This window comes from Salmo trutta, chromosome 13 (assembly GCF_901001165.1).
Source record: "Salmo trutta chromosome 13, fSalTru1.1, whole genome shotgun sequence".
Classification (NCBI taxonomy): domain Eukaryota; kingdom Metazoa; phylum Chordata; class Actinopteri; order Salmoniformes; family Salmonidae; genus Salmo; species Salmo trutta.
In genome coordinates this window covers 72,362,596-72,390,200 of record NC_042969.1, presented here as the reverse complement: position 1 = coordinate 72,390,200, position 27,605 = coordinate 72,362,596, and the positions used below count along the sequence as shown (strand labels likewise).

At 43.7% G+C, this 27,605-nt stretch overlaps 2 protein-coding genes across 6 annotated transcripts in view; one reads left to right on the top strand and one right to left on the bottom strand.

Moving 5' to 3' along the window:
- Nucleotides 1-27,605, bottom strand: part of nf1a (neurofibromin 1a) — a 99,898-nt gene that overhangs the window by 36,233 nt on the left and 36,060 nt on the right. For 3 of the 5 annotated variants that reach the window (XM_029773533.1, XM_029773536.1, XM_029773535.1), the window contains 6 exons: nucleotides 24,353-24,415; nucleotides 21,160-21,318; nucleotides 20,893-20,990; nucleotides 20,364-20,510; nucleotides 20,112-20,258; nucleotides 19,880-19,990 (listed from right to left, as the gene is read on the bottom strand). In XM_029773533.1, the coding sequence (XP_029629393.1) occupies nucleotides 19,880-19,990; nucleotides 20,112-20,258; nucleotides 20,364-20,510; nucleotides 20,893-20,990; nucleotides 21,160-21,318; nucleotides 24,353-24,415 (725 nt within the window). Of the gene's footprint in view, nucleotides 1-17,166; nucleotides 17,436-19,879; nucleotides 19,991-20,111; nucleotides 20,259-20,363; nucleotides 20,511-20,892; nucleotides 20,991-21,159; nucleotides 21,319-24,352; nucleotides 24,416-27,605 lie in introns of those variants that run through there. The other 2 variants (XM_029773537.1, XM_029773534.1) reach the window with 2 other exon arrangements.
- Nucleotides 3,635-7,194, top strand: LOC115206484 (uncharacterized protein PB18E9.04c). Its single transcript, XM_029773538.1, has 2 exons — nucleotides 3,635-3,844; nucleotides 4,364-7,194. Exon 2 carries the CDS (start codon nucleotides 4,407-4,409, stop codon nucleotides 5,826-5,828), a length of 1,422 nt encoding a protein of 473 aa, XP_029629398.1. The 5' UTR covers nucleotides 3,635-3,844; nucleotides 4,364-4,406; the 3' UTR covers nucleotides 5,829-7,194.

Sequence of the window (27,605 nt, the reverse complement as noted above, 5' to 3'; positions counted from 1 at the left end):
CCTTGTGAAGATTCTGGAGGAAACAGGCGCAAAAGTATCTATATCCACAGTGCAACGAGTCCTATATCAACATAACCTGAAAGATCGCTCAGCAAGGAAGAAGCCACTGCTCCAAAACCGCCCTAAAAAAGACAAACTACGGTTTGCAACTGTACATGGGGACAAGACAAAGATCGTACTTTTTGGAGAAATGTCCTCTGGTCTGATGAAACAAAAATATGACTGGAGGAAAAGGGGGACGCTTGCAAGCCGAAGAACACCATCCCAACCGGTAAGCACGGGGGTGGCAGCATCATGTTGTGGGGGTGTTTTGCTGCAGGAGGGACTGGTGCACTTCACAAAATAGATAGATGGCATCATGAGGTAGGACAATTATGTGGATATATTGAAGCAACATCTCAAGACATCTGTCAGGAAGTTAAAGCTTGGTCGCAAATGGGTCTTCCAAATGGACAATGACCCCAAGCATACTTCCAAAGTTGTGGCAAAATGGCTTAAAGACAACAAAGTCAAGGTATTGGAGTGGCCATCACAAAGCCAGGACCTCAATCCCATAGAAAATGTGTGGGCAAAACTGAAAAAGCGTGTGCGAACAAGGAGGCCTATAAACCTGACTCAGTTACACCAGCTCTGTCAGGAGGAATAGGCTAAAACTCACCCAACTTATTGTGGGAAGCTTGTGGAATGCTACCCAAAACGTTTGACCCAAGTTAAACAATTTAAAGGCAATGCTACCAAATACTAATTGAGTGCATGTAAACTTCTGACCCACTGGGAATGTGATGAAAGAAATAAAAGCTGAAATAAATCACTATACTATTATTCTGACGTTTCACATTCTTAAAATAAAGTGGTGATCCTAACTGGCCTAAAACAGGGAATTTTTACTAGGATTAAATGTCAGGAATTATGAAAAACTGAGTTTAAATGTATTTGGCTAAGGTGTATGTAAAGTTCCGACTTCAACTGTATGATGAAATCCTGGTTGAGAATGAAACAACTGAACAAACGAACAACGAAACAGCACAGCAAGTAAGTGAAAGAAATAGGTTTTGTTTATGTTTCACTGGTAATGGGGACATACGTAAATGCCAACAAAATAACTTTTTGGTGTGTGTGGTGCCTTTATTTAACTAGGCAAGTCAAATAAGAACAAATTCTTATTAACAATGGCGGTCTACCGCGGCCAAACCCGGACGAAGCTGGGCCAATTGTGCGCCGCCCTATGGGGACTCCGGGATGATGGCCTTCTAGGCAGAGTTCCTCTGTCCAGTGTCTGTGTTCTTTTGCCCATCTTAATCTTTGCTTTTCATTGGCCAGTCTGAGATACGGATTTTTCTTTGCAACTCTGCCTAGAAGGCCAGCATCCCGGAGTCGCCTCTTCACTGTTGACAGTGAGACTGCTGTTTTGCGGGTACTATTTAATGAAGCTGCCAGTTGAGGACTTTAGTTAGGTGCCTGTTTCTCAAACTAGACACTCTAATGTACTTGTCCTCTTGCTTTGTTGTGCACTGGGGCCTCCCACTCCTCTTTCCATTCTGGTTAGAACCAGTTTGCTCTGCTCTGTGAAGGGAGTAGTACACAGCCTTGTACGAGATCTTCATTTTCTTGGCAATTTCTCACATGGAATAGCCTTCATTTCTCAGAACAAGAATAGACTGGTGAGTTTCTGGCCATTTTGAGCCTGTAATCGAAACTACAAATGCTGATGCTCCAGATACTCAACTAGTCTAAAAGAAGGCCAGTTTTATTGCTTCTTCAAATCAGAACAACAGTTTTCAGCTGTGCAGACATAATTGCAAAAGGGTTTTCTAAATGATAAATTTGCCTTTTAAAATGATCAACTTGGATTAGCTAACACAACGTTCAATTGGAACACAGGAGTGATGGTTGCTGATAATGGAACTCTGTACGTCTATGTAGATATTCCATAAAAAAAATGTGCCGTTTCCAGCTACAATACTCGATTACAATTAACAATGTCTACACTGTATTTCTGATCAATTTGATGTTATTTTAAAATGGACAAAAAAAATAGCTTTTCTATTAAAAAAAACAAGGACATTTCTACGTGACCCCAAACTTTTGAACGGTAGTGTACATGAAAAGAGAAATGTGGGCTTGATATTGTTGGCGTGTGAAAGGAAGGAGAGCAAAGCTGTAGTGGTGACCACAGTCTATGTTAAACAATTCAACTGAAAACACTGAAACAACCACCGCTTGTCTTTGACACTACATCCTGGACCTTCCTGTGTTTCAATTATTATTTTTAACTGTGTATCTTATTTCTGTTGACAGTTTTAAACCAAAAGAACAAATACAGAAAACAAGCACGACTGTATAATTGAACTGAATGAGTGATAGTGACAACTGAAACACTTCACATGTAACAGGCTTCAGCAGCAAGGCAGCCAACTACTTTCACGCCTTCTCTGCAGGTGTGAGGCAGCTATTTATTTAACAGAAACTTTCCAAGAGTACAACATTCAGTACTGTCTGTAACAAACTATTTGACAAAGACTCAACTATCCCAGAGTGCATATTAAAATTAAATACAGTAATTTCCGGACTATAAGCCGCAACTTTTTTCACAGGCTTTGAACGTCGCGGCTTAAACAATGACGCGGCTAATATATGGATTTGTCCCGCTTTCAATTTTTATTTCCAAAAAAACACATTCTGCTCAGTTTTTTGGCGGCATGAAGCTTTCATTAGACCAATGAAATTGCCGAACGGGCTAAGGTCAAACATCTTTTTTGTTTACTGTTTAGATTAAATCGAGCGCTCTCAAACTTCCCATCATTCTGATTACGGTAGTCATTTTGTCACCCTGATTCCTGGGGGCACAACAAAGTATTTGCAGCCACTCGACATCAGTGTAAATCGTGCATTTAAGGTGGCGCTCCGTGTTCAGCGGGAGGCTTGGATGACAAGTGGGGAGAAATCCTTCACTAAAACGGGCCGCGTGCGAAGAGCAACTTATGGTCAAGTCTGCCAGTGGGTCCTGACAGCGTGGAGCATTGTCAAAAAATCCACTATCATCAACGGGTTTCGAAAATGCTGGACTGCTGCATGTTGAAGAGGGCCCAGCGGGGGATTTGCCTCCGGATGAAAGTGACGAGAGCGACAATGAAAACGATCCAATATCAGATGAAGCAATTCTGAGGCTATTCAACTCCGACACCGAAGGAGATGGTTTCAGTGCACAGGAGAAGGAAGATGGTGACCAATGACTTTCTTGGCAGGCCACTGTTTACTGCTAATTTTGTATTTTTTGTTACAAGCCGTGTTTCGTTAAAGCCTATTTATTGTTGTTACAAGCCGTGTTTCGTTAAAGCCTATTTATTTTTGTTACAAGCCGTGTTTCGTTAAAGCCTGTGTAAAGTTCATTTGTTTCAATGTACCGGTAGGCACCTGCGGCTTATAGACATGTGCGGCTTATTTATGTTCAAAATAATAATAATAAAAACATTTCAGGTGCGCTTAATTGTCCGGAAATTACGGTATGTACATCTTTGTATTGAAACATCCAGTGTTAAAATCACAAACCACTTCTTCTTAGATCACCAGAGACTTTGCTCTGTTAAAAAGAACAGGGTGTCATCAGACCTCAGTTTCACAGCTCTCACTTCCTGTCAAGTGAGGCAAGAAAAGGTTCTGTATTCTACCAGGCTGTGGCCTCGCAGCCTTCTACAGCGGCTGCTATCTGGGCTTCATGTACACCAAACTATGGGGACCTCTACCAACTGAGACACACCAACTCATACAGGGTTTCTGACTTTTGTGAACTTGGAGCAGGTTAAGGCCGGCCAGGATTCGAGGGTTACATCCTGTGTAGGCTCTGGTGAGTACAACCGACTTTAGGGTGGGTGATGTAAATATAAATGGGTTACTGCAGAATCTGTGGCTATAATGAGGACATGTGTGCTATGCCAGAGAATGTGCAAGCAGTTTTGAACAAAAGCCTTTTAAATACAGAGTTGTTTGTGGGAGTTTTAAATGGTAAGCAGGAGGGGGAAAAAGCACATTATACAAACACTATCACTAATGTAAGCTAATCAATACTGATTGGACAAAGACATCCTGATGTGAAACATTATAAGCCATTCATTCTTAGAAATGGGACAGAACCAGAAAATATTGTTTTGATTCCCCATTAAACATTCTGATCGTATTAATAGATCACATTTACTCTAAATATTCTATGCCTACTTTGAATTGTAGTTTGAGGAAGGAAATGCCAAAAGTAGCGATCACATTTTACCACGCAGCCCTTTATGCTAAAATGTTGCTTGTTTCCTCATGGTACAGCGCGTTTATAGATACAGTAATGACAATTGCTTTTCTTCTTTTCATCCGTCAGTCATCAGGATACAGCAGAATTCAGACGTTAACAGGAAACAGCAATGGAGGGAAAGCATCTTGTTATTGTGTCATTTCTGTGGATGCTGCCACGGGGACTGAATGGCACAGTGACACTCCAGCCTGACCTCCACTCTACCAACTTCAGAAGCAGTGAGGTTACTGCAACTTCAGACAAAGTTTCACCCTTAGAATTGGCTCAAGAGCCCCTCAACAATGCACCGGATGAAGGACACCATAGCACCGTAGCACCTTCAGTTGAATTGAAGCTCACAGTGAAGAGTGAACCACAGACTTCAGACCAGGTGTTGACCAGAAACATTCTCAGCCACAATCGGCCTTCAATGCAGCCTTTGCGTATGAGCACAAAGAGGAACTCCCAGTCACCTCAGGACCGCCAAACAACCAGATATAAAAACAAGTCTACGGTGGGGATCACAGCAGATGGAGCCCAGGAAACTTCGCCCACTATGTGGAATCAACCTCTGGTAAGGCAAGTTACACCCTCCGGCAAGGACGAAGTAATTCCAACAGCATCACCTAGACCTTCTGAGTTGTCCACTCAAACAACCTCACCGACACCAAATCAACCAACAGAGATCCAAACGGGGCCTACTCTGTCCAATCCTCCAATGTCGCAATCCAACAACTCCACAGAGAGGAACCGACCCACGCCAACTGGTGTTGGATTTGGAGTGACACCGACTAGAGCGGAATATACTTTGAACACAGGCGGAGAGGCTCAACGACCCAGCACCCCCGACCAGGCCCCAGTCACAAGCAGGAGATCAACCCCTTCACACCCCACTGAAAGAAGTCCAACAGGCCCATCTGAGCTGCCTAGTGCTGCCACTTCACCCACCACCCTACCCCCATCTACAGCCATGACCAAATCTTCAACCCACGTCTCCACTCCATGGACGTCGACCCAGCCTGCCAAGACCCTTGCCACCACTGAAGCCTCTGTTACTTCTAGTATTGACGTTACCAGCAGCAAGGGCCAATCCACACCAATGGTCCCCACTAAAAAAGAAGTTGCCACTGCCACCACCACGGCAAAAAAGAAACCAAAGCCTCCGACAAAAACTGCAAACAAAGACGAGAGAAAAAAGACGGGGAACCATGGCACAGCGGTGGCTGTACTGATTGGTGGGACGTTGTTCATGATGCTGGTGGGGTTCGGGGTCATCTTCGTAAGGAAGCAAAGAAAACAGAGGATGCAGCTGCAGAATGCAGCCTGGGCCGGCCCCTCTCCGTTTCTGGACGGTGGAGTTCAGTCTCAACTGGATAATGACGATAGTGCTGATGTCCATCCGAGGGGCTCCAATGGGATCTCCTTCTCTGGCTTCCTGTCTCAGCAACTCTCCAAGAGGTTCTCTCTGATCCAGGATACTGACCAGGATTTCCAGATGGGTGGGATTCCGGCAGGAAGTACATTCGGAAGAGAGACGGTTTCAGATTGTTAAACCATGCAACGGGACTGCTGCGTTGAACAAAGAAAATACCCAGACTGAGGAGGTACAACTTCCAGACAACTCCTCATCTCCTCCGCCACCGACGTCTTCAGAGACCACTGCCACAGCACTCACCCATGACCATCAGCCTCCTGCCAGGATGTTGATCTGGGGCCAGACAATGCTCCCAATCGCTCTTCCTCTCCCTCTCATACGCCACCAGATATCCCAGAAGCTGTTCCTGCACCACTGTTGGGTGTTCACCTGCATCCCCCCTCAGACCAGGCCAGCCCCCAACCACCAGAGAGCACATATTTCTCCATCCTCCCAGACCCGCCTTTACTCATCTCCAAGCAGTGACAGATAGCAACACACAGGAAACCCACTTTCCTCTCCCACCACCCAAAAAAGGAAACCACTTTAACCAAAAAACTAAACGGCTGCTTATCAGTGTTTTGCTTCCTCTATCTATACCTCTATCTGATGAAACATTCCATGAAATGGATCTTCAACTAGGCCTATAGCTATAGTTTGAATGTCAAAACCAAGCTAACCCTCTCCCTATTTAACAGGATAACTGACATTAGCCACAATAATCAGCTTTTTCCCCTATGATCTTTCTTTGGTATGAAGGCAACCAAATGTACACTCAGAAAGCTTTCCCAAATGTTTTGATCCAAGATGTGGATACTGTTCAGATCCATATTAATTCAGCCTGACCAATCTATAGCAGTGATATTTATTTCATGCTACAATAATTGCTTTTCTCCAGTGTACTTTTTGGAGAGAAACACACAGGATGTAAAGACCTAAACATCAGCATCACACCCAGTGGTGAGATAATTCAGAGAACGATGCACTGCTGAAGTAACATAATTGTGTGTGTGTGGGGCAAGTGAACATTCTCAGAGCATAAGTAAAGTCACTGAAAAAAATCTACCCAGGATGAAACATTCACGGTGAAAGAGGAAGTATTAAAAATAAATGTAACAAAAGGGTGAATTATATAATTAAACTGAGGAACAATAAATTGAAAGGGATAGAATGAATGTGAGAGAGTGAGCAGGGAGTTAGTCTCTCAGTGGGGCTGGCCCAACACTGTTAGTGAGTGCCTTACTGCAGTGTTGCAATCGCTCCCAGTGTACTTCAGAGCTGTGCAGCAGTACACTAACAGTAAAGAGAGAGACAGAAAGAGGGAAATGTCAGACCCACAAAAAATGCCTCAATGTCTCATCTGAAGAGAAACCACAGAAACGAGATGGGAGACAGAAAGAAACCACCACACCCAATCATCTACACATACTTGTCAACAAATGAGATGTTAAATGCTCCTTGTTCATCAATCATGTATTTATGCAATAAACCCAATTATGGTAAATACTGGTGTGAATTTGTGTACTACATTAGCCTCATACAGTGAGGCAGACTACAGGCTCAATGGTTAACGCCAGGCTATAATTCCTTCTGCTGGGTGGTGATTGAGGAGAGCATCATCTGCCTACACCACAAGCTACTGTCCCCCACTCCACCCACCCCTGCCGCTCAGATGCCAGCCACGGCACCTGCTTTATCCCTCCCTATAAAGAGCGTTGCCTGGAAGATACAGCCATCATAAATCCAATCCCTCTCACCACCCCCCCACTACTCAAATTCACAGCTTCTTCCAGACATATTCTCCAGCTGAGTACTAAAAGGGAAATGTTTCTGTTGAAAAATGATTGTAGAACTCCCTGTGTTGATACTGCCGCAGACATGAAAGAAACACAAGAGAAGTAGAGAGGAAGCAGCAAGAGAAGTAGAGAGGAAGCAGCAAGAGAAGTAGAGGAAGCAGCAAGAGAAGTAGAGAGGAAGCAGCAAGAGAAGTAGAGAGGAAGCAGCAAGAGAAGTAGAGAGGAAGCAGCAAGAGAAGTAGAGAGGAAGCAGCAAGAGAAGTAGAGAGGAAGCAGCAAGAGAAGTAGAGAGGAAGCAGCAAGAGAAGTAGAGAGGAAGCAGCAAGAGAAGTAGAGAGGAAGCAGCAAGAGAAGTAGAGAGGAAGCAGCAAGAGAAGTAGAGAGGAAGCAGCAAGAGAAGTAGCTAAACTTGAGACTATTTTAAATCCTGTTTCATTCTAACTCTTTACACATCTGCAGTTCTAGGTCTGATGTAGATTTCAAACCACCAACTCAGTCTGTCATATCAGTCCTGTAGGGGGTGAACCTTCATCTCCAACACAAACAGATGTTCATCTCAACACAGTCTGTCATATCAGTCCTGTAGGGGGTGAACCTTCATCTCCAACACAAACAGATGTTCATCTCAACACAGTCTGTCATATCAGTCCTGTAGGGGGTGAACCTTCATCTCCAACACAAACAGATGTTCATCTCAACACAGTCTGTCATATCAGTCCTGTAGGGGGTGAACCTTCATCTCCAACACAAACAGATGTTCATCTCAACACAGTCTGTCATATCAGTCCTGTAGGGGGTGAACCTTCATCTCCAACACAAACAGATGCCATGTTCATCTCAACATAGTCTGTCATATCAGTCCTGTAGGGGGTGAACCTTCATCTCCAACACAAACAGATGCCATGTTCATCTCAACACAGTCTGTCATATCAGTCCTGTAGGGGGTGAACCTTCATCTCCAACACAAACAGATGTTCATCTCAACACAGTCTGTCATATCAGTCCTGTAGGGGGTGAACCTTCATCTCCAACACAAACAGATGTTCATCTCAACACAGTCTGTCATATCAGTCCTGTAGGGGGTGAACCTTCATCTCCAACACAAACAGATGTTCATCTCAACACAGTCTGTCATATCAGTCCTGTAGGGGGTGAACCTTCATCTCCAACACAAACAGATGTTCATCTCAACACAGTCTGTCATATCAGTCCTGTAGGGGGTGAACCTTCATCTCCAACACAAACAGATGTTCATCTCAACACAGTCTGTCATATCAGTCCTGTAGGGGGTGAACCTTCATCTCCAACACAAACAGATGCCATGTTCATCTCAACATAGTCTGTCATATCAGTCCTGTAGGGGGTGAACCTTCATCTCCAACACAAACAGATGCCATGTTCATCTCAACACAGTCTGTCATATCAGTCCTGTAGGGGGTGAACCTTCATCTCCAACACAAACAGATGTTCATCTCAACACAGTCTGTCATATCAGTCCTGTAGGGGGTGAACCTTCATCTCCAACACAAACAGATGCCATGTTCATCTCAACACAGTGTGTCATATCAGTCCTGTAGGGGGTGAACCTTCATCTCCAACACAAACAGATGTTCATCTCAACACAGTCTGTCATATCAGTCCTGTAGGGGGTGAACCTTCATCTCCAACACAAACAGATGTTCATCTCAACACAGTCTGTCATATCAGTCCTGTAGGGGGTGAACCTTCATCTCCAACACAAACAGATGTTCATCTCAACATAGTCTGTCATATCAGTCCTGTAGGGGGTGAACCTTCATCTCCAACACAAACAGATGCCATGTTCATCTCAACACAAGTCTATTCGTTCTACTATCATGACAAGCTATTGTAAGAGTACAACTTTTAGTATGACTTTACATCTTACTTTTCTGTCCTTATCATTCTAAAACAATTGCATGTGCTGTGACTACCGTTGGTTTTCACACTCAAGTAGGTTGCAAGGTGGGAAACCTTTTGTGAAAAGGTATTTTCCCTCGTACAAACACTTGTGGTTCGTGTATGCAATTCTCTTGACGCTTCAACTTATTAACAAAGCTATCAACATGACAGAATTATAGCAGAATTATAGCAACATGACAGAATTATAGCAAGTCATTTTCAGTGATCCCATCTAATGATCTGAGATGAATAGTCCACATTAGTTTGGCATCAGACTCTCACAGCATATTGGTTGAACACCCGGAACTAACACAGCAGATTGGAGTAGCTATGCAGTTTCACACTTTTGATTGGTCTGGTGTTGCCATGCTAGCACCAGGCACTGCACTATGGAGGGTATTTCTTACTGAGTTTCATTGGCTGACATTTGTTCTGGAGAATTGTGAATGCTGCCAGTAAATCATGCTGGCTTGTCGCTGAATAATATTGCCAGCAGTACATTTACATTTTAGTCATTTACAGTGGGGAAAAAAAAGTATTTAGTCAGCCACCAATTGTGCAAGTTCTCCCACTTAAAAAGATGAGGCCTGTAATTTTCATCATAGGTCACGTCAGCTATGACAGACAAAATGAGAAAAGAAAATCCAGAAAATCACATTGTAGGATTTTTAATGATTTATTTGCAAATTATGGTGGAAAATAAGTATTTGGTCACCTAAAAACAAGCAAGATTTCTGGCTCTCACAGACCTGTAACTTCTTCTTTAAGAGGCTCCTCTGTCCTCCACTCGTTACCTGCATTAATGGCACCTGTTTGAACTTGTTATCAGTATAAAAGACACCTGTCCACAACCTCAAACAGTCACACTCCAAACTCCACTATGGCCAAGACCAAAGAGCTGTCAAAGGACACCAGAAACAAAATTGTAGACTTGCACCAGGCTGGGAAGACTGAATCTGCAATAGGTAAGCAGCTTGGTTTGAAGAAATCAACTGTGGGAGCAATTATTAGGAAATGGAAGACATACAAGACCACTGATAATCTCCCTCGATCTGGGGCTCCACGCAAGATCTCACCCCGTGGGGTCAAAATGATCACAAGAACGGTGAGCAAAAATCCCAGAACCACACGGGGGGACCTAGTGAATGACCTGCAGAGAGCTGGGACCAAAGTAACAAAGCCTACCATCAGTAACACACTACGCCGCCAGGGACTCAAATCCTGCAGTGCCAGACGTGTCCCCCTGCTTAAGCCAGTACATGTCCAGGCCCATCTGAAGTTTGCTAGAGAGCATTTGGATGATCCAGAAGAGGATTGGGAGAATGTCATATGGTCAGATGAAACCAAAATATAACTTTTTGGTAAAAACTCAACTCGTCATGTTTGGAGGACAAAGAATGCTGAGTTGCATCCAAAGAACACCATACCTACTGTGAAGCATGAGGGTGGAAACATCATGCGTTGGGGCTGTTTTTCTGCAAAGGGACCAGGACGACTGATCCGTGTAAAGGAAAGAATGAATGGGGCCATGTATCGTGAGACTGAGTGAAAACCTCCTTCCATCAGCAAGGGCATTGAAGATGAAACGTGGCTGGGTCTGTCAGCATGACAATGATCCCAAACACACCGCCCGGGCAACGAAGGAGTGGCTTCGTAAGAAGCATTTCAAGGTCCTGGAGTGGCCTAGCCAGTCTCCAGATCTCAACCCCATAGAAAATCTTTGGAGGGAGTTGAAAGTCCGTGTTGCCCAGCGACAGCCCCAAAACATCACTGCTCTAGAGGAGATCTGCATGGAGGAATGGGCCAAAATACCAGCAACAGTGTGTGAAAACCTTGTGAAGACTTACAGAAAACGTTTGACCTGTGTCATTGCCAACAAAGGGTATATAACAAAGTATTGAGAAACTTTTGTTATTGACCAAATACTTATTTTCCACCATAATTTGCAAATAAATTCATTAAAAATCCTACAATGTGATTTTCTGGATTTCTTTTCTCATTTTGTCTGTCATCGTTGAAGTGTACCTATGATGAAAATTACAGGCCTCTCTCATCTTTTTAAGTGGGAGAACTTGCACAATTGGTGGCTGACTAAATACTTTTTTCCCCCACTGTAGCAGACGCTCTTATCCAGAGAAACTTACAGTAGTGAATACATACATTTTTTCTCCGTACTGGTCCCCCGTGGGAATCGAACTCACAACCCTGGCGTTGCAAACACCATGCTCTACCAACTGAGCCACACGGGACTATAGCAGGGGAGCCTGCTTCGGCAGAAGTGCAGAATGAAATATTCACTACTTGCTTACGGCTAGTTGCAGAACAGAGCAGTTCTGTGGTGCTAAGTACGGAATGCCTAGAACAATAAGCATCATGTTATGCTTACTGTGTGTATTTCCACGAGAGAAGCCCCAAAACTATTAAAGAATGACTCCTTTTTAGACAGACAGACAGACAGACAGACAGACAGACAGACAGACAGACAGACAGACAGACAGACAGACAGACAGACAACCAACCAAACAGGGTATAGGCAGATGGGCACAGAAGTGACTTCATGAAGTGCTGATTTAAAAACATATCTAATAACATATCTAAATCTCCAGTAGCACCCCAAATCACCCCACTCAAAATGAAGTAATCACAGCACACACACCCACTAAAAACTAGGATTTTATTCATATCGCTGCAGCAACATTGGCTGTAAAACAGACACTAGTCACAGAACACCTATTCATTGCTCAGCACATTTGCAAAAACAAGCTTGTAGACTGCCAGGGTGCTTCATGTGGGCACCCGAAATGGAGGAAGACCAGGAGGATGGTGAGAAAAACTGTACCGTTAATACAAAAACAGTGCTAATTCGCTGCTGAGGACGGTGGAGGCAGCCAGTCGTTGCAGGTGCCAGATGTGATGTTAGATACAGGGCATTCAGAAAGCATCGGCCCCTTTCACTTTTTCCACAGTTAAGTTACAGCCTTATTCTAAAATAGGACAACGACCCTAAGCACACAGCCAAGACAATGCAGGAGTGGCTTCGGGATAAGTCTCTGAATGTCCTTGAGTGGCCCAGCCAGAGCCCGGACTTGAACCTGATCGAACATCTCTGGAGAGACCTGAAAATAGCTGTGCAGCGACGCTCCCCATCCAACCTGACAGCTTGAGAGGATCTGCAGAGAAGAATGGGAGAAACTCCCCAAATACAGGTGTGCCAAGCTTGTAGTGTCATACCCAAGAAGACTCGAGGCTGTAATTTCTGCCAAAGGTGCTTCAACAAATTACTGAGTAACAGGTCTGAATACTTATGTAAACGTGATTTTACATTTGCAAACATTTCTAAAAACCTGATTTTTCTTTGTCATTATGGGGTATTGTGTGTAGATTGATTGGAGGGGGGGAGGGAGGGGGGAATTCAATCCATTTTAGAATAAGGCTGTAACGTAACAAAATGTGGTAAAAGTCAAGGGGTCTGAATACTTTCTGAATGCACTGTTTGTGTATGAAAAAGAGAAGTCACCACAGCCCCCCCTGCCTCATCAGCAGCAGAGGGGGCCGGCACTGTGCTGCAATCCTCCATTCCTCTCCCCCTCCCTCACTTGCTCCTCCTCTCTCTCCCTTTCAGACTGCTCTTTCCTTGAGCACAGTGCTGCATCAAGAGCCTGCAGAGGAGCGGTGGAGACTGACTGGCGCTATCGAGGGCATCCTGCTCTGGCATGCCAGGAGGACGCCATAACCAAGAAGAGGGTATTGACACAGAACGAGAGAGCCTGCCCACCACTGGCCAGTGCCAACACAGCACTAGAGAGAGAGAGAGTGAGAGGGGGGAGATAGCGGGAAGAGAGGTCCACCTTCACCAGAGAAGGAAGAAAAGCAAGGGAGAAAATAGAAAGCAAGAGTGCAAGTGAGGAAGATATTGAAAGAAATGAAAACGACACCAAAAGAGAGCCAGCGCAAAAACAGAGAGAGTAGAAATAGTAAGGACGCAAGAACGTTGACATCTAACACCCCCAAGATTTGACTTGCTGCTCAGAAAAAAAACAGGGGGGAGCGAGTGAGAGGGCTGGCCGAGGGAAGGAGGAAGAGCGAGATGACGGACTGAAGCAATGGAGAGGATAAGGTGAGTGACTAATGGCATGGAGAGAAAAACGGTAGGAGAGACGGGTGTACATGCTAAGACATGCGCACATGACAGGACACACACAGTGCTTCACAGAGCAGTGATGTATTTGATTCTGTACCACATTAGCTCAGTGGACTGCAGCAGGGTGATTTGTCGATGTCAGTCTACTGCTTCTCATTAGAGACCTATATGCTTCTCTCAAATGGCGCTAAAATCTCCATTAAATATTACAGGTTATTTATGGAGCAAATGCCGATCGGCTCCATAGAATAAATGACTTGATGTTGTTTTGAAAGCACTTATACACCGATTGATACAATTGTGTTACACAACTTAACACAATTAATGGACACGGAGGAAGATGTACACACAGCCTCCAATATTCTAAAATAGATTTTTGGGGCAACATTTTCTATTTCTAATAGCAACATATTTCTGTAATTCTGATGTAATTTCAAATGTATTTGATATGTTACTATTGCAACTATTGTTATACAGGTTAAATGCAACCTCAGACTAACTTGCAGTATGCCATGACCTGAAGAAGTTTCCAGAGCTCAGCTTACTATGTAATGCTATTACCCTGCGACACTCATGTGTTTGGCAAGCTCTTCTTAACACACACACACACACACACACACACACACACACACACACACACACACACATACTCCCCAGATAACCAGTCATTTGTGCCAGACAGGGTACAGAGATGACAGGACACAACACAACTGTTTGTGTGCGTGAATGTGCGTGTATGGGATTAAGAGTGTGTGTGTGTGTGCCGCCCTAAATGAATTCAGCCGGCTCTTACTGCAGTATTTCTGAGCTCCTACCCGCTGGCAAGGCTTCAAGCTTACCGGCACACAAACTGACTGGGGCCCTTGTAAACTGCATCAAAGCTATTAGATGTATCAGTCTGACCCTCAACGAGGACAGTTAGCATATAGCCTGGCGTTACAATGTTCTAAATGTCAGAGGGGTGTTAATGATGTGAATGGGAACTATAGGGAGGAGAGCGGTATGGGAAGGCAGAGGGCTCTGGTTTAAGTAAGGTCCAATCCACCCAGCTGGTTCCCAGTCATGACTTTCTAACAGGCTGGATTGGCACCTGTTCTGACAGATTGTTCTGTGGGCAGCAGAACCAGTGTGGAGTGTTTTACTACTGTGTCCAGGTGTTTAATACTGCCTCTCTCCCATCTGGGAGGCTGTTGTTATGCATCAAAGGCTATCTCTAAACAGCAGCAGCTCCAGACAAGGTCTTAAATCAGTTCTACAGAGATTCCACTGGGGGGAAACTAGGCAGGTTATGAATAAGGGTGATACTGTAGCTAAAACTCAAACTACCGTTGTCTAGCAATCTATGTTGGAAAACTAGCATGCTGGCAGATACCCATAGACCTCCAGTCTTCACGCTACTGCTCGACAGCATTGGCTCTCGAAACTACCTCTAACTTCCTTCATACTGGACAGAGACATAAAAATGGTATCCACTAGTTCATTTGACTTTAGTAGGGCTGTCCCCGACAAAAGAAAAATCTTGGTCGACCGAGAGTCGTCTGTTCTTTAGACCAATCGATTGGACGTCATTTTAAAACGTGTATTTTTCCATATATAGACAAACGCTATGTTTAAATAAATTCAACTATATGTAGGCTACTGAGCTTGTCTGATGCTTTAAGCACTGCAATTTAAAATTAAGACACAAATTACAAGATGGAGCCAGAGATCAATAGAGCCTAACCGGACAACAAAAACCTGTTCCCGACCCTCCTCCCACTGCTGCTGGCCTTAGCAGATTGTGGGGTTATGCTCCATCAGTTGCCAGGCTGGCCTTAGCAGATTGTGGGGTTATGCTCCATCAGTTGCCAGGCTGGCCTTAGCAGATTGTGGGGTTATGCTCCATCAGTTGCCAGGCTACACCAGCGGTCAGCAACCTTTTCCATTTGAAGTGCTAAGTTACCTTACCATTTCTACTGATCTGCGTGCCAGTTTTCATATGCACATTTTCGTGGAAGTTTCATTTCATTTATAATAAAGTCTTCATCTCAAAATCAATTTCATGTGGTTAATCAAAACACTATCTAAATGAAAACGATACAAATCTAAAAGTAACTTCTATTGCCAATATGTAAAAATAACCTACATAAAGACATAAAATAAAAACATTGAAGCCTGCAGGTAGAAAATATCCTGATAAGAATAAATATCCTATAAATCACATTGGCTATGCATGGCCTGTTTGCAAGGAACTTGAAACATTGTATCAACTATTAATAGCCTGTGGTATTTGCGCAACGGATAAGAAGCAATCAGGTAGGCCTATTTTATGACGTTTCCACCGGGTAGAGCATGACATTTCTGTGGTTATAGAAAGCATGACATTTCAGTGGTTATAGAAAGAGAGAGAGCTGGAAAGATTTTTCAAATAGGCTACATTGAGTAACTATTGTCATTCTCAATGGATGTAAAAACAGACTTTGTTTACTTGCTGTTTGAGGCGAAGAAAAAATGACTTTGAGAAGCTACACAGTAATGGTGAGTTAAGACAATCAGAAATAGTATCAGATCCCCAAAACGGGCACACTTAACCTACATTTGCGTGCAGGCCATGTAGCCTAGGCCTACTTCTATGCATGTCCTTACTCAACATTGACAGGAGCACTCCAAACAAAAGACAATGAATAAATTGACAACTCGTAAATGAAATAAACACAAACTTGTAGCCTAGGCTGTGCACTCTGCAAACAACATGTCCACTCCTACAATGACAACGGTAAGACTGTAATAGTAATATATTTAAAGCATTAACATAAATTATTGTATCCAAACAAACATTGTAGATTCAAAATGAACGGTAAATGTACTATTGGTGAGCCATCCCCATGTTCTCAGCAATGGATTGGTCCACTGAGACAAGCGTGAATCAGACAGTTGGATTGGTCCACTGAGACAAGCGTGAATCAGACAGTTGGATTGGTCCACTGAGACAAGCGTGAATCAGACAGTTGTCTCGTGTGCATTCATTCTTTTAAATATGTGTGCCATAATTTTAAATATATTTGCCACTGCTCGACTAAAAAAAAAACCTTGGTCGACCAACAGCCTATCGACCATACAATCGACTAAATGGGGTAAGCCCTAGACTCTAGGGAAGTAGATAAAGGGCCTCAACGCCAAAATCCAGAAATATCTTTTTAAGCTCCTGGTAATTGCAGCTTGGAAAAGCTAGCAAGGATTGGATTTAAGTGAGCTATTGCTAATGAATATTTAAATGCTAATGATGTCGGTAGCTAATTTAACTGTTAGTATTATTATTCTGCAGATGTGTGTGAATGACTGATGCTTTTGACGAAGATCCATACTTCCCTACCAAGCAAAAAGGAAGTAATTGCTAAATTGGTCAAAAATGTGTTAATCATTTTTCCTACATTAAATACATGCTTAATCATGTGGACAAGTATCCTGCCTTTATTGTATTGTGTTTTGAAGAAAATGGGGGTCATGTTAGCAGTAAATGCATAAAGTTACTGTGAAACCAAGGTAAATAAAAGCCATTTTTCTCAGTTCCACACTATGAGCAGTTACTGCCTTTTTGCTTGGTAGAGCAGAGTACAGGATCGAAACTGTGCGCTTCCAATTGTGAGTCTATATAAATCATGTGAGCAAAGAAGTGTTGCAGATCTATGTCCTTGGGTATAGTCCAGTGTCTCCTCTCATTGTGTCTCTCCCTCTCTCAGAGCCTTCATCATGCTCTACCGCACCTCGCTAGCCTGCCTCCTCCTGCTGCTCCTGTCGGGGGTGCTGGGCGGGCTGGTCCTGTCCATCTGCCCCGCCGTGTGCTCCTGCAGCCGGGGCCACCGTGTGGTGGACTGCTCCTCACGGCACCTCTCACAGCTGCCCCCAGGCCTGCAGCACAACATTCGCTTCCTCAACCTCTCACAAAACAGGTAGGAAGACAAGTTCTTCCTTATCTTTATCATCTTCCTTCTCATCAGGTTGGATCCTAGCTCTAAACGTCTGGGTTCTAAACAGCAACATGGCTAATAGCCAGACAGAATCAGCAGGGAGGGGATCCTAATAATTACATTGTCTTTCTTGCATATTCAGTTGAAGAAACTCTCGCAATTCATGTTTGGTCAGTATGTGGTTTGAATTAAACTAACAATTCCACAGGAATCTTTTATTTATCCTCCCTGATGTGTCAAATAGTTGTGATTCTAACATCTGACTTCTCCCCCTCTCTCCCGACAGCCTTCGTGGTCTGGAGGGCCAGCTCAGCCACTACGCCCACCTGCGGACTCTGGACCTGTCCTATAACCTCCTGGGTCGCTTCCCCTCCGGCCTGCCCAGGGCCCTGTGGGACATCCGGGCCGCCGGCAACCAGCTCCGAGCCCTAGACAAGAACGACACGGCCTACCACTGGAACCTGCGGGTCCTGGACCTGTCAGCCAATGAGTTGGAGAGGGTGGTCTTCATCAACAACACCCTGCCCAGCCTACACGCCCTCAACCTGAGTCACAACCGGTTCTGGACCGTGCCTACCAACATGCCTCATAATCTGGAGATGGTGGATTTGTCCCACAACTACCTGGTTCAGATCCTCCTGGGGTCGTTGGACCGGCTGCCCAGACTGAAGAGATTCTACCTGCACGCTAATCGCTTCTCCTGGGTGCCGGAGGGGGTGTTTGACCGGTTGGAGGGGCTCGAGTTGTTGACGCTTGGGGATAACCCTTGGGCTTGTGAGGAGGAGGAGAACATCACAAGGCTCTTGCTCTGGGCCGAACATACCCACGCTGCCGTGTTGGGCTGCCCCTGCTACACTAGGCCAACCTGTGGGCAAGCCCATCTGGCAACTCCAGGAGGGGAGTGGCACTTTGCATCCTACACAGAGCCTCCGCTGGGGGCTGATGCCAGAGAGCTGGGCCGTGGAGGCCTCCCACCGGCTAGGGCTGCAGTCGCCACTTCTGGGTACCTGGCTAAGTCCGCGTTATTGGAGCCTGGGATGCATGGAGACAGGGGGGTGGCCAACGGCTCGGGGGATCAGACACCGTTCGTGTTCACCTCCACCCGCTCGCATGGCCTCACCACACGCACAAGCACAACGGGGCGTCCGCACTCTGCCACCAAGAAGCCCAACACAGGAAGCACGCGGAGCAGAGGCCACGGTCTCCACACACAGATTGTGTGTTCTGCTGTCGCCTTGAACCTTTTAGTCACGGTGACTGCGTTCAAAGCCTCCTAAAGAGACTAGAGCCAAGTCTTGATGGATTTTGGAGAGGGCTAACCCTTTGTACATTTGACCCAGAATGTTAAAGGGAGTTTTGTTTTAATTTTAAAAGAACAACGTTCGACTGTTACTGCCTAAAAAAAATGAATATAGTTGTGTATTCTCTCTCATCTTCCAACAATTTGTCCACCATCTACAGAGTGTAGTTGTGCTGTATGACTATATCTTTCAAACGCACATACAAATAATATCTAGGCAAATGTATACACATACATGATTAATAATACTATTGGCGTGGAAACATGAATGCTCTACTCCATGTAGTCTATACTGCTTGTGTGTTCTGTTGACAGATGCTGCTGCGTTTTATGCTTTCTATGATATAAACACAGAAACGGAACATTTAGAATCATTTACTTTACGTATGGTTTGGATGAGTCAGTGTATGATGTGAGATACCTAATCTTTACACCTTGGCATCAGCTTGGTTTGGGGGGTTATCTAGAAGTACTTAAGACCCTAACATACATGCACACAAACACCTTGGCTCTTTATAAGCTCCTAAAAATAACTGAAAGTTATAACGAATTGAAACCAAACTATTCTCCTCTGGGCATTGAAATCCTCACACATCATTGACCATTTCGTCAGAAAGTGACCCTCTTTCCACTATTGTAAGGTGCAGAATTCCCCCCACTATACTCCCTACCACACACAAAGACAGAGGTATAGGGTAGCTCTAAATCTGGTTCACCAGACATCCTGACTCCCCCAGAACATTGGGCAGCAGCCTGGGGAGGAGGCATAGGGTAGCCCTCCTCTTCAGCTGAGTTGGAACTAAGAGGCTATGATATGTAGCCCCATAAAGCCTGCTGTAATGAGTGAATGGACCTTCCTAGGTCCTCCCCATGAACCCATCTTCTCCCTTACAGCTTGGCCGTCAGCAGTGCTAAACATTTAGGACACAATCCCTCTCCCAAACAACAGATGGCCCAATCTATATGAGTATCAACTTCAAAAGGACGCTTCCCTGACATTGTGTTGATAAAGTTTGTTTTCAAGCTGGTTTATAATAACAATAATATATGTAGACGCCAACATATACTCCTTGGCTAGGTCTTACCTGCGAGCAATGTAGTAGAAGAGTGGGTTGCCATTCTTGGAGGTGCCAGCCTGGTAGAAGACGTTGAGGGTCTTCAGGGCTTTGAACTCATCTTTCTCATGGACCTGGTGCCTAGAAATCAGGGACAAGCGGACAATAAAATGCTTCTGAATCAACTCCACTCACTAACTGCTAGCATCCTGAGTGTTTTAGAACATTTTACACACTAACTCTACAGTAGGAGAACAGTTACCTGGTCATAAACTCTTCAAACTTGGAGCTGGTGAGGTTGAGGCTGGACCAGTGTGTGTCGGCCACAGGTTTGTGCTCGGGTGGCCCCAGATAGGCCAGGAGGGTGGCCATCTTGTCAAATGGCCGCCTGCCCACTGCCTTGTGGTCCCTATGGAATGGAAAGAGGGGATAGAGAGACCGCTGTCAGACAAAGAGGGCTATACTGGTAGTCCACATAATAAGATGATGACTGGTGACTCATCGTGTTACTGACCTGTTGCTAGAGAGGTACTGTCCGATCCTCTCCTGGTTGTTCCACAGCAGCCTGTGGAGGGCCAGAACGTTGCCATCACTGATGAAGGACAGGCTGTGGTTGACTGAGTCACTTGGAGGAGAGTCAGATGCTATGTCCAAGAAGAACCTACAGGACAATCCAGATGGATCACACAGCCAATGGTCAACTACAGAACTGGAAATCTATTACAAAAATCTGTAACATTTTAGAAAACGAGTCGAGGTATGTAATTCTCAGCTTCATAACAAAGTCAGGACTCAGATCAGTTCCTGCTTTTCAAAATACTGAGAGAGCAGTGTGTGCTTTTATTCGCTTTCAAAGTGGGGCTTTTTTGTCAAAAGCTTTGCTGGTATTAAAATTCTTCTGACTTACCGTCTAGGTCGGAAAATATACAGGTTAAGATGTCGTCACAAATCTGGGACCAGCACCGATGCAAACTAGCATAGCTAGGTCCCATTGTTGCAAAGAGTTGTATTTGTATCCCTTTGTCATCTTGAACCTAGCTTACCGCCTGGCTGCATCAAAGTTGCTTTTCACAAAGTCGTTAAAAGGCCTCATGTGCTCCTCTTTGGTAAACAACACATGGTTGGCAATGCTCTGGAGGATCTGAGGACAGAGACAAAAACACAAAACCGAGAGCAACTTACCTCAAATAAAAGGTCATAAATGAAATGTATTTTTTACAATTACTTGATCAAACTCTTTCGGGTCAAAGCCACTACTGACGTTTTCACGAGGTGCTTATTTTAGTAAGATGGAAGCTCCCAACACATACCTTGGACATGAGCTTTAGTCCTCTCTCTATCCTGGGTGGTGGCTTCTCATCCAGGATGCCTGCCTCGTAGGGCGACACGACGGCAGGGTTGATGAAGCGCAGGAACATGGCACTGCCCACCGCCCCTATACTGTCCTGGGGGAAACGCTGGCTCACCACCTAGAGGAAGAGGAGGGCGATAGAGAACAATGGGGAGGGAGGAGAGCAGGAGGAGTGGGAACAGAGTGGAGAGAAGACAAAATATGAAAAGTTAAGATGCTTGTACGACATGACTGAGAAGATTTCACACCACCCTTCTCAAAGCCAGCCACAGAACGAGAGAGAAAGAAAAAAGCAAGAGAGAGAAATAAAGAGTTAGAGAGTAAAAGTGCAAGAAAGAGGGAGGGAGGCAGAGGAAGATGGAGAGATCTAAGTACGGAAGTCCAGAGAAGACAGTGCATTCGGAAAGTATTCAGACCCCGTTGACTTTTTCCATATTTTGTTACAGCCTTATTCTAAAATGGATTAAATTACAAATGTTCCTCAACTTACACACAATCCCCCTGAATGACAAAGCGAATATACACATACATATAAAAAAATATTATTTACATAGGTATTCAGACCCTTTGCTATGAGAATCGAAATTGAGCTCAGGTGCATCCTGTTTCCATTAATCATCCTTGAGATGTTTCTACAACTTGGAGTCCACCTATGGTATATTCAACGAATTGGACATGATTTGGAAAGGCACACACTTGTCTATATAAGGTCCCACAGTTGACAGTGCATGTCAGAGCAAAAACCAGGCCATGATGTCGAAGGAATTGTCCGTAGAGCTCTGAGACAGGATTGTGTCGAGGCACAGATCTGGGGAAGGGTACAAAAACAATTCTGCTGCATTGAAGGTCCAAGAACACAGTGGTCTCTATCATTCTTAAATGGAAGAAGTTTGGAACAACCAAGACTCTTCCTAGAGCTGGCCCCCCGGCCAAACTGAGCAATCGGGGGATAAGGGCCTTGGTCAGGGAGGTGACCAAGAACCCGATGATCACTCTGACAGTGCTCCAGAGTTCCTCTGTGGAGATGGGAGAACCTTCCAGAAGGACCACCATCTCTGCAGCACTCCACCAATCAGGCCTTTATGGTAGAGTGGCCAGACGGTAACCACTCCTCAGTAAAAGGCACATGACAGCAGCTTGGAATTTGCCAATAAGGCACCTGAAGGACTCTCAGACAATGAGAAACAAGATTCTCTGGTCTGATGAAACCATGATTGACCTATTTGGCCTGAATGCCAAGTCTCACATCTGGAGGAAACCTGGCACCTTCCCTACGGTGAAGCATGGTGGTGGCAGCATTATGCTGTGGGGATGTTTTTCAGCTGCAGGGACTGGGAGACTAGTCAGGATCGACAGAAAGATGACTGGAGCAAAGTACAGAGAGATCCTTGATGAAAACCTGCTCCTGAGTGCTCAGGACCTCAGACTGGGGTGAAGGTTCACCTTCCAACAGGATAATGACCCTAAGCACACAGCCAAGACAACGAAGGAGTGGCTTCAATACAAGTCTCTGAATGTCCTTGAGTGGCCCAGCCAGAGCCTGGACTTGAACCCGATCAAACATCTCTAGAGACCTGAAAATTGCTGTGCAGCAACACTGCCCATCCAACCTGACAGAGCTTGAGAGGATCTGCAGAGAAGAATGGGAGAAACTGCACAAATACTGGTATTCCAAGCTTGTAGCCTCATACCCAAGAAGACTCAAGGCTGTAAATCGCTGCCAAAGGTGCTACAAGGTACTGAGTAAAGTGTCTAAATACTTATGTATTTGTGGTATTTCATATATGCAAAAATTTCTAGAAACCTGTTTTTGCTTTGTCATTATGGGTTATTGTGTGTAAGGCTGTAACCTAAGAAAAGGGTTTACAACAACTTTTGTTATGGAGTGATCATGAGATTGATAAATTGTGATCGACACAAGGGAATTATTATTTTTATTCACGTCCTCCTCTCTGGACTTCCGTAACTATAACAAGAACATTTTAATTCAAGTTTAGAGGAAAATTAAGCCTGAATGGATTTCTGCAAATACCACGGGAATCCTCTTAAATTTGGGAACTTAGGCCTGTTGACAACTTATATACAGCATTTTAACACATTAAAATAAAAGAGATAAATAATATTTGTCCAGCTGTGCTTGCAGATGTGCAGATGTGCTGCAACCCTAATCAAAAAGTATTTAACTCCAAATAGGGCCTCCCGAGTGGAGCAGTGGTCTAAGGCACTGCATTGCAGTGCTAGCTGTGCCACTAGAGATCCTGGTTCGAGTCCAGGCTATGTCACAGCCGACTGGCACAATTGGCCCAGCATTGTCCGAGTTAGGGGAGGTTTTGGCTGGCAGGGATATCCTTGTCCCATACTCCTATGGCGGGCAGGGCGCATGCATGCTGACGCGGTCGCCAGGTATACAGTGTTTCCTCCGACACATTGGTGTGGCTGGCTTCCGGGTTAAGCGGGTATTGTGTCAAGAAGCAGTGCGGCTTGGTTGTGTTTCGGAGGACGCACAGCTCTAGACCTTCGCCTCTCCTGAGTCCGTATGGGAGATGCAGCGATGAGACAAGACTAACTACCAATTGGATACCGCGAAATTGGGGAGACAAAAAAAATATATATATATATATATATATTTACCCCGTTAAAGTAGCTATGTTTAAACTTGTTTTTCATTTTTTTGCACTACATTGATGAAAGAAAAAGAAAAGAAAAATAAATCAAGAAAAGGGGAGAACTCCACCGAGGGCCGAATGTCTGCGGGTTAACGCTCCTCCCTTGTACTTGATCGACCATTAATAAAACGGATTAGTAAAGAACTCCCCTCACCTTGTTGTCTAGGTCCTAATTGAAAGGAAAAAACAAAAAGCCGCAGACACTAGGCCCTCCATGGATAAAGTTTGACACCCCTGCTGTAACGGAATGCACTGGTTTCTTGGCATGGTTAATAGAAAATGGAAGCAACTAAGTTGGCGCCAGTATTAGTACAAGGATTTTAAGAGAAGGCTGAACACAGACTTGAATGTGAAAACCGTTTCAAGATGAACAAATTAAGCACTAAATCAAACCATACAAATAAATCAAATTAAAATAAATGCAACAAAAAATTATTTTTGCTTTTAAAAAATAAAGTGGCTGAGGAAAAAGTTCTCTGAACTTACTGCTTTTTTGTTTTCCTTTCTGTCTTTAACTGTGGCTTTAGTCAGTAGAGAGTGGCAAGTAGCCTACAGAACAGAGATGAGCACAAACAGGTCACAGCACCGGCCACATAGACACACACAGGCGCTACACAAGAGCATCTGCTGGCACAGCCCTACTATTGAACAGCATAGCATGTGTCTGTGCAGGTGCATGTTTTTTTACAGGCAGATTTTAGCACTATAGTAGTAGTATGGGAGAGTATCGAGCAAATGGAGACCGATAAGTATAAGCTTCCCTTTCTGTGAGAGTTCGGTTTTGTGTGCCACAAAATAACATTAGTGGTTCCAAAGCACCCTGTGTTCATCACATTGAGATATCAAAACATCTAATGTGTTACTTTAGATCAGTTTAGGGAGAAAGTCAGTCTTTGTGGAATCAGAGAGCAGCAGGGCAGCGGTGTCGGCTCATCAGACATGCAGATGGAAACAGCAGGAAATAGGCTGGGGTAGCGTGTGTGTCCATACAGAGGTGTTCTTTCATGGTAAAGTTAGGCTTAATAGAGATGGAAGTCTGTGTGTGTGTGTGTGTGTGTGTGTGTATGTGCGTAAGAGGTTGGGTGACTGCGAGCACGAACAAACTAGCTGCTTTGTGGTGTCTTGATGTTGCTGTGGCCAGGTAATTCAACTGCATATGTTCCCCCTTTTCAAACTACCACCATTGAAGGTACAGCCCTTTATCTGTTCTGTCACAGTTCATGAAGAGAGAACATGTAGGAGAGGGCAGAGTACAGTGGTTCCTCCTTTAAAAGTTTAATCATACTTGCGGGCTGCTGCAGCATTCTATGGCACGTTATTTAATTGTCAGCCATTTTTTACATTAACACGCATTAGTGCTAGTTTGACCACTAGAGGGCATCTTTGAGAAGCATTTGAAAGTCTCCCATATTGGAATTACGAGATCATTTAAAACCTTTTGTAATAACATAGTACATGGGATTGATTAAAACATTTGATTAATATTATGGTCTTTCTATTCTGAGAAAAACGAAACCCTCAGGGTTTCCGTGAGGATGGAATGGAAAATATGGCGCTGTACAACGGGACGGTCGGGAGTAGGCTACCGCATAAGAGGATTGGAGGATTCTAAATTTTTTGCCTTCATTAGACAACTTTATTCCAATATTTCTGTAAATCAGTGATATTTATTCCCATAGTAATTCGTTATGGTTCCATAACTAAATCAACATCTGCATTTTGAAAGAGTATTTTTATCATTATTTTATTAACGAAAGCATAAAGACGCGGATGAAGAAATACAGTACTGTACAGAATATGTTTTTAAATTTTTAATAATAAAGCATTTAAGATAAGCCATCGGCATCTGTTTATTATGCTACTGTGCAGTCTGACAAGTAAACATAACCTACAATACATACTGTAGTAAACATGGGAAAGTTCCTAATTGCTTACATAAGGGAGAGCAGGCCATGTCTGTACTAGAGAATGCGGGCACGCGGGAAACAGGGGTTCAATTTCCAGACGGGGAGGAAGAAGTAGGCTGTCCTTGTTAATAAGAATCTGTTCTCAACTGACTCCATATGTGTTATTTCATAGTTGTGATGTCTTCACTATTATTCTACAATGTAGAAAATAGTAAAAAGAAAAATCCTGGAATGGGTAAGTGTCCAAACTTTTGAATGATACTTGCTTAATTAACTTGATTAATATTATGGGTGTTTCTATTCCAAGAAAAACGAAAAACTATCTGGGTTTCCGTTAGGATGGAATGGAAAATATGGTGCTGTACAACGAGTCTGTCGAAAGTACAGTACTAGGCTACTAAGCTAAAGAATCCCCAAAAATGAAATTGTTCTTAACTGGCTTGCCTAGTTAAATAAAAGTTTACACTAAGAGCATAACATTTCCACACCATCATTTTCTAATTCTAGTCTAAACAAAACCCAAACGGAGATTCAGTGAAAATAAAAAACTAATTTATTTATCAAGACAAGTCCACATGCTTGTCTCAGAGCAGCGCAAAAACGATGCTGAAATCTTATTACTTCAAAAATCTTATTGCCTCTAACTTCAATATGCTTTTTAAATAAATAAGACCTACACCACTTTTAACAGCACATTACTCAACACTAGTGAGACTTATTTCACCTATGGTAGGCCTACAGTACGTCTACAGTCGTGGCCAAAGGTTTGAGAATGACAAATATTAATTTCCACAAAGTTTGCTGCTTCAGTGTCGTTAGATATTTTTGTCAGATGTTACTATGGAATACTGAAGTATAATTACAAGCATTTCATACGCGTCAAAGGCTTTTATTGACAATTACATGAAGTTGATGCAAAGAGTCAATATTTGCAGTGTTGACCCGTCTTTTTCAAGACCTCCGCAATCCACCCTGGCATGCTGTCAATTTACTTCTGGGCCACATCCTAACTGATGGCAGCTCATTATTGCATAATCAATGCATGGAGTTTGTCAGAATTTGTGGTTTTTTGTTTGTCCACCCGCCTCTTGAGGATTGACCACAAGTTCTCAATGGGATTAACTCAAGCGTCCCACCTACTCAACAGCCAGTGGAATCCCGTGGCGCGATATTCAAATTCCTTAGAAATGCTATTACTTCAATTTCTCAAACATATGACTATTTTACAGCATTTTAAAGACAAGACTCTCGTTAATCTAACCACACTGTCCGATTTCAAAAAGGCTTTACAACGAAAGCAAAACATTAGATTATGTCAGCAGAGTACCCAGCCAGAAATAATCAGACACCCATTTTTCAAGCTAGCATATAATGTCACATAAACCCAAACCACAGCTAAATGCAGCACTAACCTTTGATGATCTTCATCAGATGACACACGCGTCGGGCGCGTCACCCTTCCACGACTGTACATATATTTTTTTCAATGAAGTGACTCTGTGCCAATATTTACATTTAGAGGATTGGAGGATTCTAAATGAATATCAAAGGGGCATTTCCATGAGATATTCTCAGATACTAACAGAATTCATTTAGAATCCTCCAATCCTCTAAATGCAGTTATTGGCGGCTTTATTTACAAAGTAGTGAGAATGTCTCACCCCATGTTCAAGAATTGCCTTTCTCGCTCACGCCTGATTAAATGAAAACGAAATCTCCCAAATATCGTTACTTCTTAAACAAAGAGATTATTATTAATTAATATAGAATTATATAAAAGCCCCTTACATATTCTCACAGATCCTAAGGGATTTTTATATAATAGTAAATTA

Coding starts and splice junctions, on each gene's coding strand:
- LOC115206484 (XM_029773538.1), top strand. CDS start 4,407: ATGGAGGGAAAGCATCTTGTTATTGTGTCATTTCTGTGGATGCTGCCA.